We start from the raw sequence: 13,081 nt of genomic DNA on the forward strand, positions 1-13,081 counted from the left end.
CGGAGCAGACGTTGGTGCAGCCTGGCTGCGCCGTGTTGCACTCGAAGTCGGACTGCTCGTCGCCCCACACCGACTCGCCGGCCAGGCCGAGGATGAGGATGCGGAAGATGAAGAGCACCGTCAGCCAGATCTTGCCCACCACGGTCGAGTGCTCCTGCACCTGGTCCAGCAGCTTCTCCAGGAAGCCCCAGTCACCCATGGCTCCAGGGCCTCCGTCTGCGGGGAGACAGCGTCAGCGTGACGTGACAGCCAGGCATCTGCCTCAGCTTGTCCGAGCAACGAGCCTGGAGGAGGGGGCTGCCACGCCCATCCTACCCAGGGTGGCTCAGGGAGGGGAAGGCCTGGCCTGGGGGCTCAGTGGAGCAGGGCAGGGGGAGCCGGAGCAGATGGTCTGTGACAGCCGCTGGGCTCCCCGCGAGACCGGTGTTTTTCGGAACGGAAGATGAAGAGCACCGTCAGCCAGATCTTGCCCACCACGGTCGAGTGCTCCTGCACCCAGCAGCTTCGGCGAGCCCTGTGTTTCTCGGAATGGCAGGGGGACAGTTAGGGACACTGTCCCATCACTTCTGTGTCCCTCTCGTCCTCACCCAGAGCCCCAGGATGACTATGGCCCCAGGGGACCCAAGCGCGCTGTGGCTTCTCTGCCTAAGAACACAGAAGTCGGGGCAGCACAGCTGTGCCAAGCCCTCCCTCCCTTTGCCTGAGGCTGGCTGCCGGACAGTGGCGACAGTGGCAGTGCGGGGTGGCATGGAGGTTTTACCTTCGGCCTCTCAGGGGGTCAAAGCTGCAGGGCCTCCCCTCCCTGCCCCCTCCCCAGCTGGCCTCACTGAAACGGGGGCTGGGTCCGACAAGGTGGTTAGAAGGGCAGCCCTTGGGCCCACCTGTCAGCCTAAGCCCTCCGCAACTTCAGCATCCGCCTCCCCCACGCTCCCCCGCCGCCAGAGCCCGGCTGCAGGAAAGGAATTGTCACTGCGAGGTGCAGACACAGGCCAGCAGTGCCCAGAGCATTTGGGGGAACAAGCTGTGGGAAGGGGGAGGAAGGTGGCTCTTCCCAGGAGCAGATCTGTGCAGGGCCAGGCTTTGAACCTGAGTTCAATTCCTCCTTTCACTCTCACTACCCGGGCCCTTGAGCAAGTAACGGCCTCTGGGCGCCTGTTCCCTCTCCCACGGTGAAGTGGAAAGAACGGTCTTCCTACCTCCCGGGCGGGGCGGGTGTGAGCACTCGATGGGAAGGAGGCAGGAAGCACTTGGCACCCGGCTGGCCCGCGGGGGCTGGCAGAGGGGCCCAGTCCGCAGGCGCCCTGCGGCCAACGTCAGGGTCAGGCTCGGCCTTGCAGGACCCGCGTGCCCCGCCGGACCTCCCCGGACCTCCCCGAGCAGGTGCGCCCGCCACCACCCTGACTCACCGCCGGCCCAGGTGCAGGTGGGGACGACGGCCCAGCGGCGCCGCGGGAACCTTACTGCACCGCGGCGGGGCGCCTTAAATAGCAGCGCCGAGGGGCGGGGTGGGGGCAGGAAGCGACGGGGAGGGCTGGCGCTAGAGGGACCCGCGGGGGCGGGGACCGGACCGGACCGCAGCAGGACCAGGGGCGCTCGCTCCGTGGACCCAACTCCGGAGTGCGGGGCCGCGGGGACTGGGAATCCCCCTCCATCCCCTTCCCCACTCTCTCCATCCCTCCCTCGGGATGGCGTTCGCTCCTGCCTCAGTTTCCTCGCCATGGAGTGAGCGCGCCCAGGGCGGGGCTTCCAGGGTGACGGGATTTGGGAGGATTAGGACTAGTCCTTGCCTGGCCGAGCTGGCCTGAGGGACCCAGCGATGGCAGGTGGGCGTGGTGACTGCAGGGTGCCAGGACTTGGGGGGTCTCACTATTAAGACACAAGGAATCTGGGTACCCTGCTGGCTTTTCTGCCCAGCCCTCCTGCTTCCAGAATTATCTGACATTGGGACCAGCAGATGGCACCTGGCTGGGCTCCCATGTAGTTGGCTAAGGTTCAAATCCCAGACCCCATGCTGTGTGTGTGTGTGTGTGTGTGTGTGTGCATGTGTGCCCAAGATCCCAAGAGGACAATGGAGGAGAGGGGACTGAAGCATCCCTCCGTGGGTGTGTGTGTGGGGGAAGAGTGATTTCTCACTTTCTCCCTCTCTCTCAAAAATCGCTCTCTCGACGACAGCATTGTCTGATGTCTCCAGCTACACAACCACGGGTCAGTGAGGCACCTCCAGGTGAGGCCTGGGGAGAACCTTCTGAGCTTCGGCCTGGGCCCATTCTCAGGCCTCAGGGGGTGGTGGGGCCTCACTGGGACCACGAGTGGGTGTTGGAGGGCAGCCTGTGTGGGTGGGGAAGACCAGCCCTTGCTGGGCCAGGGATTAAGCACACCAGCCCTGTGCTGGGTGACGTGACAGGCTGCCTGGCGACTCCCAGGGGACTTAGTTAGGACATTTCCCAGGGAGCAGCGTTCCTGGGAGAGGAACCCCAGAACCGGGCAGTGCTGACTGCTGGTGGCAGAGCGGAAGTGCTGACTGCGGCGCTCCCTGGGATGGTGCCTCTCCCGTCCTCCTCTGGGACGTGGCTCTCCTGTCCTCCTCTGGGACGGGCCTCTCCTGTCCTCCTCTGGGACGTGCCTCTCCCGTCCTCCTCTGGGACGTGCCTCTCCTGTCCTCCTCTGGGACGGTGCCTCTCCTACCCTCTGTAGCCCTGGAGAGCCCAGACTGTAGTAGTGGCCTCTTGATGGTGTTGATGGGAGATGTGGGCCCGTATGCAAAACCGGCCCGGAAAGCTGCCCAGTGGTGTAACACAGGGTCCTGGGCTGGGTTTGGAGGGACCTCTGGGGCGGTGTGGAGGAGGGCGCGGGGCAGCGAGAGAAAGGGAAAGTGGCGGGAGGGTGCCAGGCCGGGGCTGGTGGCAGAAAGGTCCCTGTTTTTCCACAGCAAGGTTCAGACCCTGGACTCCCTGGGCCCCAGGCTGGGTTCTGAGGGTTCGTCTTCAGCCCCAGCAGGAGGGCCCCCTGGGTCAGCAAGCGGTGGGCTCGGACCGGAACTTCAGAGGTGGCTTGGGGGGCGGGGCAGGCTGGCTTTGCCTTCCAGGCCTCTCCCTCAGGGCCGGGCTGGGCTGGGCCTCCTGGGTTTCCAGAGGGAAGGACTGCACCCACTCAGTTCTGACCCCAGGGCATGAGAACAGGAGTCCCTGGAGGTGCTCTGGCCGCGCCTCCACTGCAGCCCTTCTGGAGGAGGCTGGGCCCAGCCTCCCACAGCCTTCCTGCTCCGCCTACTGGGAAGGGGAAGGGAGGGTGGGCTGGGGGTGACGCCAAGCTGCTCTCACCCTGCTTGACCCCTCCCTCAGGCCTCTGGAGATCAGTTTGAATATCCTTCTTGAAGGGAGGAGGGAGCTGGTTTCAGCCTAGGCAGCCACCCCACAACCTGACCATTCCACCTGGGAGACATTGAGACCCCACTCCCCCCCATTCCAGTGGCCTCCCAGCTGGCCTCCTGGCCTCTAACCACCCTGACCCAGCCTCCATGCATCCCTAGAAATCCCCCACAACTCTGTCCTACTGAGAAAGCTGTGGCTTCCTGTAGCCTCGGGTAAGCCAGGCCTGAGCTCTCCCAACCTCTGGCCTCGGCCACCTCTCCTGCGTCATCCCCGCCCTCTTTCACTCTGATAGCCATATCTAACTTCCTGTGTCTGAGCCATCCCCCTGCCTGGAGCACTGCGCATGCTGAGCCTTGTGTAGGTTTCAGGACCTTGCTTGGATGTCCCCTCCTCCTAGAAGTCCTCTTGCTGGCCTCCACTGAGGTAGGGCTCTCTCTGCGCTCTTAGCAGCTCAAGTAGAGCCCATGGTGCATTAAAAAACATCGTGGTGGAGGGCCAGCTGGTGGTGTGGTGGTTAAGGCCCTGGATGCCACATGGTTGACCACAGTTTGAGTCTTAGACCTGGTGGCTTGAAAGTCATGCTGGCTGTGTGCATGGAGGATGGAGTAGAGTGGATTGCGGTGTGGCCATTCCGCCTGGGGAGCGATTTCTCACTTCTCCTCTCACCGTCTCTTTGTCTCTCTCTGGCGAGCCCACATGCCCTGTGGTAAAAACCTCAAAAAAATTGTGGTTGAAAAAAAGCCGCACACCATGAAACTCACCATTTCACCACTCTGAGTCCAGGAGGGTGGAGTATGGGCAGTGAATGCCAGAGCTATTCCATCTTGCAAGACGGAGACTCGGACCCCACAGACGCCCTTCCTCTCCTTCCCGCACGCCTTGGTGCCCTGTTGGTGTTTACCCCCGAGAGCCCCTTGAAGGCAGGCTCGTGTTTGTGTTCCCAGCACCTAGCAGGGCACCATGCCCGTGTAGGAGTTTATCAATCAAGCTGGCATTTATTATGATTACTGTTCCCAGCACCTAGCAGGGCACCATGCCCGCGTAGGAGTTTATCAGTCAAGCTGGCATTTATTATGATTACTTATTTAATTCCATTAGTTATTATTATTGTTTAATTAATTAATTAATTTATATTTTTGGGTGAGGTTTTTGCTATAGGGCGTGTGCACTCTCCAGAAAGACAGACAGAGACAGAAAGACAGAAAGCAAGAAATCACCCCCCGGGGGGATGGCCACGCAGCAATCCCTTCTCCTCCATTCTCCTTTCAGGATCTTGGGCACGCATGCACACGTGCCTGGCGTGAGTTTAAGCCACCAGGTCCAGGACTCGAACCACGGTCAACTACATAGGAGTCCAGCAACATAGCCATAATGCCAACTGTTGGTCCCTGGTATTCTGATTTTTAATTTGACCAGAGAGAGAGAGAGAGAGAGACAGAGAGAGACAGGGAAAGCAAACAAGTAAGTTGCCAGGTCCAGGTCTTGAACCTAAGCCAGCCATGTGGGAATCCAACACCTTAACCACTATGCCACCTCCCGGCCCCACTCCAACAGGTATTTACTAAGTACCTTCTGGGTACTGTGGCACTGTCCTAGACACCAAGCTCAGCCGGGGGCCAGTGACAAAACCCATGCTGTGGTGGGTTTTCACCCTGTCTGAGGGACGACGGGAATGCGTAGACCATGTCAGGTGGCCATGGGAAGGTGAAGCAGGATGACTGGGTGCGTAGGAGGTGGCAGCAGAGGGAGCCTGGTGTAAAGGCCCCGAGGCAGGAGTGTGCTGGCTCTTCTCCATTGGAAATAGCAGGCTCAGTGCGCCTGGTGCGGGTGTGCAGAGGGGTGTGTGCGTAAGGGCAGTAGGTGAGGTGGTGGCCGGCAGAACTGCGGGCTCTGGGAGACCCATGGGAGATGCCTTTGGAGGTTTGGGGCAGAGGATTGACACGGCCCAGCCCAGGTTTTGGTGAGATCACCCTGGCTGCTGTGCCGGGCATAGACTATGGGGTAAGTGATAGACAGACGTGTCCTCCAGTGCAGGAATTGCTGCCCAGTGGTGTGTAGTCTGGTCAGCTGACAGCCTCTACCTCTTAGCACTTTCAGGTCTGCTTCTGTTGTCCCAGTGGCTGAATTATTGGGGTGGCCCCAGGCAGTGGCCCCAAGCAATGGCCAAGCCTCTCTCTGCTGCCCAGTGCAGGACGCCTCTCGTGACAACTGTCGCTTCAGGTCTCCCTGGGGTGGGTCTCGTGCTTAGTACTGAGCACCTGCCCCATTCCCATCCCCATTCACAGGTGGGCCTTCCCCATATGCTTTCTGCACTGCACCCCTCCTCAGAGTCTGCTCCCCAGGATTGGGGCAGGAAGCAGAGGTGGAATCAGCAGTCCAAGCTGGGGTTTGAAGCCCATCTGTGGAATCCCAGCTGTCTTGCACGGATCTAGAAAGTGTGCTGTGAGTCCTCACGTGATGTGGGAGGAAGAGGTCGAGGTGTGCACCCTGAGAAGGCAGGCCACAGTTGTGTGTGAGGGCCCCCTGTGGTGACAGCCATGTGCCCTGGGGACTTGGGAGTGAGCAGTAGCCCCTCATGGACCAGGTAAGATCAGAAGAGCTGTCGGGTCGCAGGTGGGCTATGCGGGGCTGGAGAGCCTCCTCCGTGGTCCTGCCCATGGCCGGGAGAAGCGGGGCCGGGATGAGACACTCCGTCCAGGAGAGCATGCGGTCCCTGCAGTGGTAGCTGATGGTTCCCTGGTGGCTCTAACTCTCACCAGGCAGCAGGAACCACCCAGGAAGAGGCTGAACGGCTGAACTTCAAGTGTGGGGAAAAGGTGGAGACCTCCTCTCCCTGAGGCCTTTGGACCCACCCAGCCTGAGCTGGGCTGAACATCAGAGCACGGCCGCCCCCTGGTGTTTACTGGCTACACCACACTGTGCCACTGGTCTTGCCTGCGGGAGCTGTCCTGAGTGGTCAGCCCTGGGCTCTGTCCCCTGCCCTGCTCCACCCTGCCCTGCGCCCTGGGCGGCTGAGCTGCACTGACTACCTTGCCCTCTGGCTTCTGCTGGGTCGGGCCATGGGAGCCCCTGGGCAGAGAGCAGGAGATGGGACAGTGAGGCCGGGGGTGTCTGCACAGGATGTGGCCGGCAGCTCCTGTCCACGTTAGGGGTTTGCTCCCTGGTGCCTGAGAACAGACTCTGGGGAACTCTCTTAAAGTGCCTTGGTTCGAATGTGCTGCCTGTGTTCCGCTGCGGTCCTGCTTGCTCAGTTCCGGCCGTCCTGACTGCAGGTCCGGGCTCCGAGGGCTTGCATGGGGAGGCTGTGCTCCCGCGTGCTCGAGCTGTGGTCCAGTCCTGGTCTGTCTACATGATGACCCCACCCCTCCTTGCGTGGGCTGGCAGTTGACTCTGGCTCTGGCCTCCACTCGACAGTCACTAACTGTTCTCAGGGTCAGCATGGCCTCAGGCCCCTTTGGGTTCCCGTTCCACTGTGGCCTGAGATGTTGGCCTCTGAGCGTCATGAAGCCCTGGGTGTGGGGCTCTGAGCCGCCCAGGGGAGGGCCAGGGCTGGGCCCCAGTCTGTGCTTCGTTCTTCCCCAGACTCCGAGCTCTTTGGGCTCAGGCTGGCATCCGTCCAGAAGCCTGGTGTGGAGAAGATGCTGGAGGAAAAACGGAGTGAGCTGAATCAGATGCTGGGTGGGGCTGACCAGGTGGCCTGTCAGGAGTACGTGCCAGGAGAGTGTGAATAACTGGGATTGTGTGTACACAGGGCGGGGGTGTGGTTGTGACGGTGGTGACGACGGAGGAGGGAGTGTGGTTTGTCTAGAGTGAGAGTGACAGTGATTGTGTGTGTGTGCTAAGGGCGGTCGGACAGAAGGCCAGCGCCCAGTTGTAAGGGGAGCACTGCACCCCCTTGTGGTCATAACTAGAATCCCAACAGCTCGCGGGGAGGTCCTACCCAACCTCCACCTCCAACCCCACCCAGCTGCCACCCGTGGACCCCAGCCCCGCCTGACTTCAGCTCCAGCCACGGTCAAGGGACCTTCCCCCTCTGAGAGCCACCTCCCCTGCTCTGGGGTCCTGTGATGGGATGTGGGAAAACGAAGACAGAGCCGACCTGTATAAAACAGCCTTTATTATTTCAGAGCAAATGCCCTGGGAGTGTTCCGGGCAGCACCTTCACCCCAACTCCCTGGCAGGAAGGGCTGGCACCAGTCAGAGCATGTCTGTGGGAGCAAGTGTACTGGGGAGACGGGGGAGAGAGAAGTGGTGACCCAGAGGACGCCCGGATGTCTCCTAGAGGGGTTGGTGTCACCGAAGTGTCACTCTCATGCCTCCAGCCCTCCTGCTTCTGGGGCAAGGCTCTTCTCCTCTGAGGGTGAGACTCCTGTGGTCTGCTGCGTCCAGCCCAGGGCAAGCTCCCTTTCGGGTCCCCCAGGCCTCTGCACCTGCTGTTCTCCCTGCTGGGAGCACGTCTGCCTCTTACAGCTCGCTCCTCCCAGGGTGGGTAGAGCCCCCCTCTGAGCCCCCTAAGCATCTTCTTGCCTGCATATAGTTCATTTGCTCGATTAAGCCTCTGCCTCCTCCGAGGGCCGGCACTGGGTCTGTGGTGTTCCCTCTACCAGGATGGGCATGTGCCCACCGCGGAAGCATACCTGATCCAAACTGGACAGTTTCACGGACTCCAAGTGGGCACCTGGCAGTGGTAGGACCCTCCACCCTGCAACGCCTCCCCCATCCCATTGGCAGCCCCCTCCCTCCCACCTGCTGGCTTGTGGTCAGATGGGGGACAGCTTGGGCGCCGAAGCCTGCAGCTTGTCATTGCCTGGGTCCGCAACCAGCCCTTCCACCTCCGCCAGTTTGTGGTGGCAGCAGCTGCTGGAGGGCAGGGAATGGCGGTCCCGCTGGGGCTTGTCCTTGTGCAGGCCGCGCAGGACCCTGTGGAAGATGAGGTAGCAGAGCTCGCAGATGGTGAGCACAATGCAGACGGCCGAGGCCCCCACCATGAAGTAGGTGAAGATCATCTTCTCGGTGGGCCGCGCGATGTAGCAGTCCACGGTGTTGGGGCAGGGCTGCACGCTGGCGCACTGCACCAGGCGCGGCATGGCGAAGCCGTGCCACAGCGTGTGCAGGATGTAGAGGAAGAGGAACTCGACGATGAGCTTGAAGACCAGGCTGAGCAGGTAGGTCCACCACAGGCCGCCGTGCTTCTTGCCCGCGTTGTCGTACAGCTTGGCGCACTGGTCCCCGTATTTCAGCCGGTGCCGCCGCTCGCGCTCCTCGCGGTAGGCCACGTGCAGGATGACCAGCAGCGAGGGGCACGTGACGAAGATGAGCTGCAGGGCCCAGAGGCGGACGGTGGAGATGGGGAAGAAGTTGTCGTAGCACACGTTGGTGCAGCCCGGCTGCTTGGTGTTGCAGTCGAAGTCCTTCTGCTCGTCACCCCACACGCGCTCCGCGGCCACCACGTACACCAGCACCCGGAACACGAACACCACCGACAGCCAGATGCGCCCGAAGGCCGTGGAGTACTTGTTCACGCCACTCAGCAAGCCCTGGAGTGTCTTCCAGTCCATGGCGCCTGGCGGGGGCCCCGGGGGCTGTGCCTACCTGAGGGGGAAGGAAAAGCCATCAGGTTAACGGGCAGGTGACAGTTCTGAGCACTGACTGTCCCAGGCACGGCTCTGGATCTGGACGTGTGCGTGTGGTGTCCTTTCAAAGACAGAGTCTCACTGTGGTGTCATCCTCCTGCCTCAGCCTCCCAAGTAGCTGGGACCACAGGTGCACGCCACCGCACCTGGTTCTAGGGTGGGCTGGGAGTCGAACCGGATGGGACCACAGGTGCACGCCACCGCACCTGGTCCTAGGGTGGGCTGGGAGTCGAACTGGAGCCTCCCATGTGGCCTCTGCCTGCTGAGCAGCAGCTGCCCCTCAGCCAGGATGGCTGGGCTGAGTCGTTTACATAGACGCACTTGTTCGGTCATCAGGGCGACCCTATGAAGTGGGGACGAGTAGTCTTTCCCAAGCCGCAGATGGGAAACTGAGGCACAGCGAGGTTAGGTCGCTGGTCCAGAGCCACAGAGCTCGTACACTGAAGGAAGGCGCTGTGCGTTCCTCAGGACAACGGCGCCCGTGTGTGGAGCCAGCCACGAGCCAGGCACGGAGCTAAGCACTTTCCGGGCAGGATCCTGTCATTCTTTATAACGGGCCCTGGGACGGGCAGTGGAATGGTGGTCAAGGCGCTGGACTCCCTCATGGCCAGCTGCGGTTAGAGTCCCAGACCTGGCGGCTTACTCTCCCTCACTCTGTCCCTGGTCAGATGAATAATAATAATAATAATAATAATAAGTTATAATGGCCCCTAGAGGCACAGACCACTCCCCAGTATAGACAGAGGGCTGGGGAGCAAAGGCGGCACCAGAGCGGGAGCCAGAGCCCGCGCTGTACCTCCCTCCTGAGAGGCTCCTGGTGTTGGGGCCTGCGCTCTCCACCTCCCCTCCCCTTCCATCCTGGACGCTTGCCCCAGACCAGCTTCTTAAAACTGTCACTTAGCTGTGCCTCACAGCCCTCCTGTGACAGAGGAAGCAGGCTGGGAGAGGGGAAGTCCCCCGCCCATGGTCGTGCCAGCGGGCACTGAAGGGGGAGGCTAGTCCAGGTGGGGTGTGGCTAACGGTCTGGCTCCCAGGAGGACACCGGATCCAGGGACTACATAGAGACGTCGCCTGTGCCCGTGCTGGGCCCGGGGACCCCGCACTCCACCCGCCCAAGGCGTCGGGGCTCTGGGGTGGGGAGAAGTGTTATGTCCAGGCCCCAATCGCACGTCCTCCTCCTGGTCCTGGAGTGACTCACAGGGCGCCGTGGTGGGAGTGACCCCGTGGGTGTGCTGCCGCGGTGGTGAGAGCACGTGGCCCTCCACATGGGGGCGTGGGCCCGGGTGCACAGGCCTGTGCTGCTGGGGCTGGGCGTGGGCCGCCGAGTGGCCACCACCCTGGTCTACACCATCGCTCCTTTTCTTCTTCTCTTCTCTTCTCTTCTCTTCTCTTCTCTTCTCTCTTTCTTTCTTTCTTTTTCTCTTTTTCTTTCTTTTCTCTTAGTTTTTCTTATAGGGTGCATGTGCTTGCTGGAGGGAGAGAGAGAGAGAGGGAGAGAAGAGTGAGAGAGAGAGAGAAGAGAGAAGGAAGTAAGAAAGCACCTTCCAGGGGGATGGCCATGCTGCAGATCCTTCTCCGTCGTTCTCCTCTTGGGATTTTGGGCACATACCCACATGTGCCTGGTGTGTTTTTCAAAGCTCTTTGGCCCGAGACTTGAACTGTGCAGTCAGCCAGGTGGGATCCAGCCACCTTGACCACCACACCGTCAGACGGCTCCCCGAGGCCATCACTCTTGCCCGTATAACTGCTGCGGCTTCCCGGCCGGCCCCTCAGCGCCTGCACCCCTAGGGCCCATCGACTCCATCTGGTCACTTGTTTCTAACTCTCTCCTCGTTTCCATCTGCCTAGAAGGAAACTGCGGATCTGCGTTCTCACTCTGCCGCTCCCTGCTCTGGCCGGACGGGGGGCCTTGGGAGCTCGGCATTGGTCCCTTCTGCCCGAGCGCCCTTCCTCCAGAACCTCACGTGGTTGGATCCTTTCTGTAGAGACCTCTGCCCAAACGTCATCTCAGGGTCCTCCCCAGATCACCACTGCCCTGGTCACTGCTTGCCCCGTTTCCTTCACAGGGCCTCGTCACCATTTGCAATGAGAGCATTCGCCACGCTTTGTTTATGGTGGCTCTCCCCCGCTGGGGCGAGCTGTCCCGGTCACGGCTTCACGTTTAGTGCCGAGGGCTTGCTCAGAGAGGTCCTGAAGAAAAGGCTGACGGGGTAAACGCTGAATGCTGAACTGCCAGAGAGAGCGGGAAGGAGCGGCCAGGAGGGTGGCAGGAGCCCAGAGTGGCAGCCTGGACAGGGTGGCAGGGAGGAAGAGCTCTCTGCTCTGGAGGGAGGGCGTGCAAATCCTTCTCGGCCTGGCCTCTCAGCTCTCTTAGAGGCCTCTCCTCAGGGCATCGGGTCTCAGACAGGATGGGGTTCTTGGGAAGTCCTCGTTGGTCTACAACACATTGAGAACCCATGTGTTTCTTTTTCTTTTCTTTCTTTCTCTTTTTTTTTTTTAGAGAGGTTTTTGCTATAGGGCGCGTGCGCTTGCCAGAAAGACAGAGAGAGACAGAGAGACAGAAAGCGAGAAATCACCCCCAGGGGAGATGGCCACGCCACAATCCCTTCTCCTCCATTCTCCTCTCGGGATCTTGGGCACGCACGCACACACGCCTGGTGTGAGTTTAAGCCACCGAGTCCGGGACTCAGTCCGCAGTTGACTACATGAGAGTCCAGTGACATAGCCATTACGCTAACTGCTGGTCCCAAGAACCCATGTATTTCTAAAGTGAGCTGAGAGGGAGCCAGGCGCAGGCGTGGGGGCTGCCACACTCCCCCCAGCAGATCTGCCCTTCGTCTCTCTTCCTGATCCCCTTCCTCCCCCGAAGTGCAGGGGTTTGCTCTGGTATTCTGTGATCTGCCTGTAGGTTGGACCTGCCGGAAAACAAACACCTTCAGTCCCCTCCCTGAGGCGTCAGCAAGTCAATTCAGGTCAGAGGAAGGACTAAGAGCATCCACACGTGCAGGCTTCCGTTGCAAGCTGTTGCTCTCCCAGGCCCACCCAGCTCCCAAGGATTGTCTACGCACCCCGACCAGGCAGAGCCCACTCCTTCCCTTGCCCCATTTGTGACTTTTGCCTTTATATTACCCCGAAATCCAGAAAATGCCAGCACACGTCATTCAGGGCAACCTGGGTGCCGCGTGTCCAGAAGCCCGTCGTAAGCCCTGGCTCAAGTGTGTTCAGTGGAGTTACTGCTACTCAGACCGCTCTCTGGGTGGGCCCTGGAGAGCCTCCTCCTCTTCTGGCTCTGCTCCTTCTAAGCCTGGGCCTTCGGGGAGAGCCGCGGCATATGCACCAAATGTGGGTGCCTCCGGACTCAAACTTCAGCTCTGCCGCTTCCTCCTGGGTGACTTCCAAGAACACCCTAATCTGCTTGGTCCCATCTTCTCTTCTCGAAGAGATAAACATTCCTACTTTCTTAGGCTGTTGTAAGAATCTTAAAGACTGTGTCCTCCCCAGTCTGCCACTCACCTGGAGAGAGTTCTGGGAATGAAGCTCAGCCCTGGGAGCTGGACCCCAGCTGCTGCTTCTACAGGGCACCCTCCCATGGCTTCGCAGGGTGAGCAGCGTCCTCCTGGGCCAGCACTCGCCACCTTCCCTGCTGTCTGCCCAGTTCCACCTGACACGCCCCAGCACCTTCGACTCACTGCCAAAGAATTTCCCTCCCAAGCCCAGGCTTGGACTGGTGGAGCCGGTTCTGGCTCCCCCAGCTGACCCCCAATGCCAGCCCCTACCCCTGCACGAACTGCACACAAAGACAGCTATTCCCCACGCCCACCCCATTGGCCCTCCATTCCAGGCAGCTTGGGAGCTTGCCCAAGTATGAGAGGGGCCTCCGGGAGCTTTCCAGCAACTGGAACCCCCACCCACCCGCTCGGAATATGGGGGCCAGGTAGCTGATGGGGTGTTGGGGAACAGCCCTCCACCGTACCCCACTCCCAGCTCTGTGGCCCTTGTAGGCTCACAGCAGAGGTGAGAAAGGTCCCAGTCGGCTCTGCAGAAGCTAGAATGCCAGGACAGGCACACCCCTGGGAC

General features: G+C 60.8%; 2 protein-coding genes across 2 annotated transcripts in view; both read right to left on the bottom strand.

Annotated features, from left to right (window-relative positions):
- Positions 1 to 1,465, bottom strand: part of GJA4 (gap junction protein alpha 4) — a 5,582-nt gene extending 4,117 nt beyond the window's left edge. The window contains exons 1-2 of the mRNA XM_027775545.1: positions 1,407 to 1,465; positions 22 to 216 (exon numbers count right to left, since the gene is read on the bottom strand). Coding sequence (XP_027631346.1) covers positions 22 to 199 — 178 coding nt within the window. The 5' untranslated portion in view covers positions 200 to 216; positions 1,407 to 1,465. The remainder of the gene's footprint in view (positions 1 to 21; positions 217 to 1,406) is intronic.
- A 6,023-nt stretch (positions 1,466 to 7,488) lies between these two features.
- GJB3 (gap junction protein beta 3) lies at positions 7,489 to 8,957 on the bottom strand. The gene has a single exon (XM_027775570.1). It carries the CDS (start codon positions 8,927 to 8,929, stop codon positions 8,132 to 8,134), a length of 798 nt encoding a protein of 265 aa, XP_027631371.1. The 5' UTR covers positions 8,930 to 8,957; the 3' UTR covers positions 7,489 to 8,131.
- Between the last annotated feature and the right edge of the window lie 4,124 nt (positions 8,958 to 13,081).

The sequence above is a fragment of the Tupaia chinensis genome, unplaced genomic scaffold (assembly GCF_000334495.1).
Source record: "Tupaia chinensis unplaced genomic scaffold, TupChi_1.0 Scaffold000573_1, whole genome shotgun sequence".
NCBI lineage: Eukaryota > Metazoa > Chordata > Mammalia > Scandentia > Tupaiidae > Tupaia > Tupaia belangeri.

What these genes read in the sequence shown, in the direction of transcription:
- GJB3 (XM_027775570.1), bottom strand. Translation starts at nt 8,929, where the DNA reads ATGGACTGGAAGACACTCCAGGGCTTGCTGAGTGGCGTGAACAAGTAC.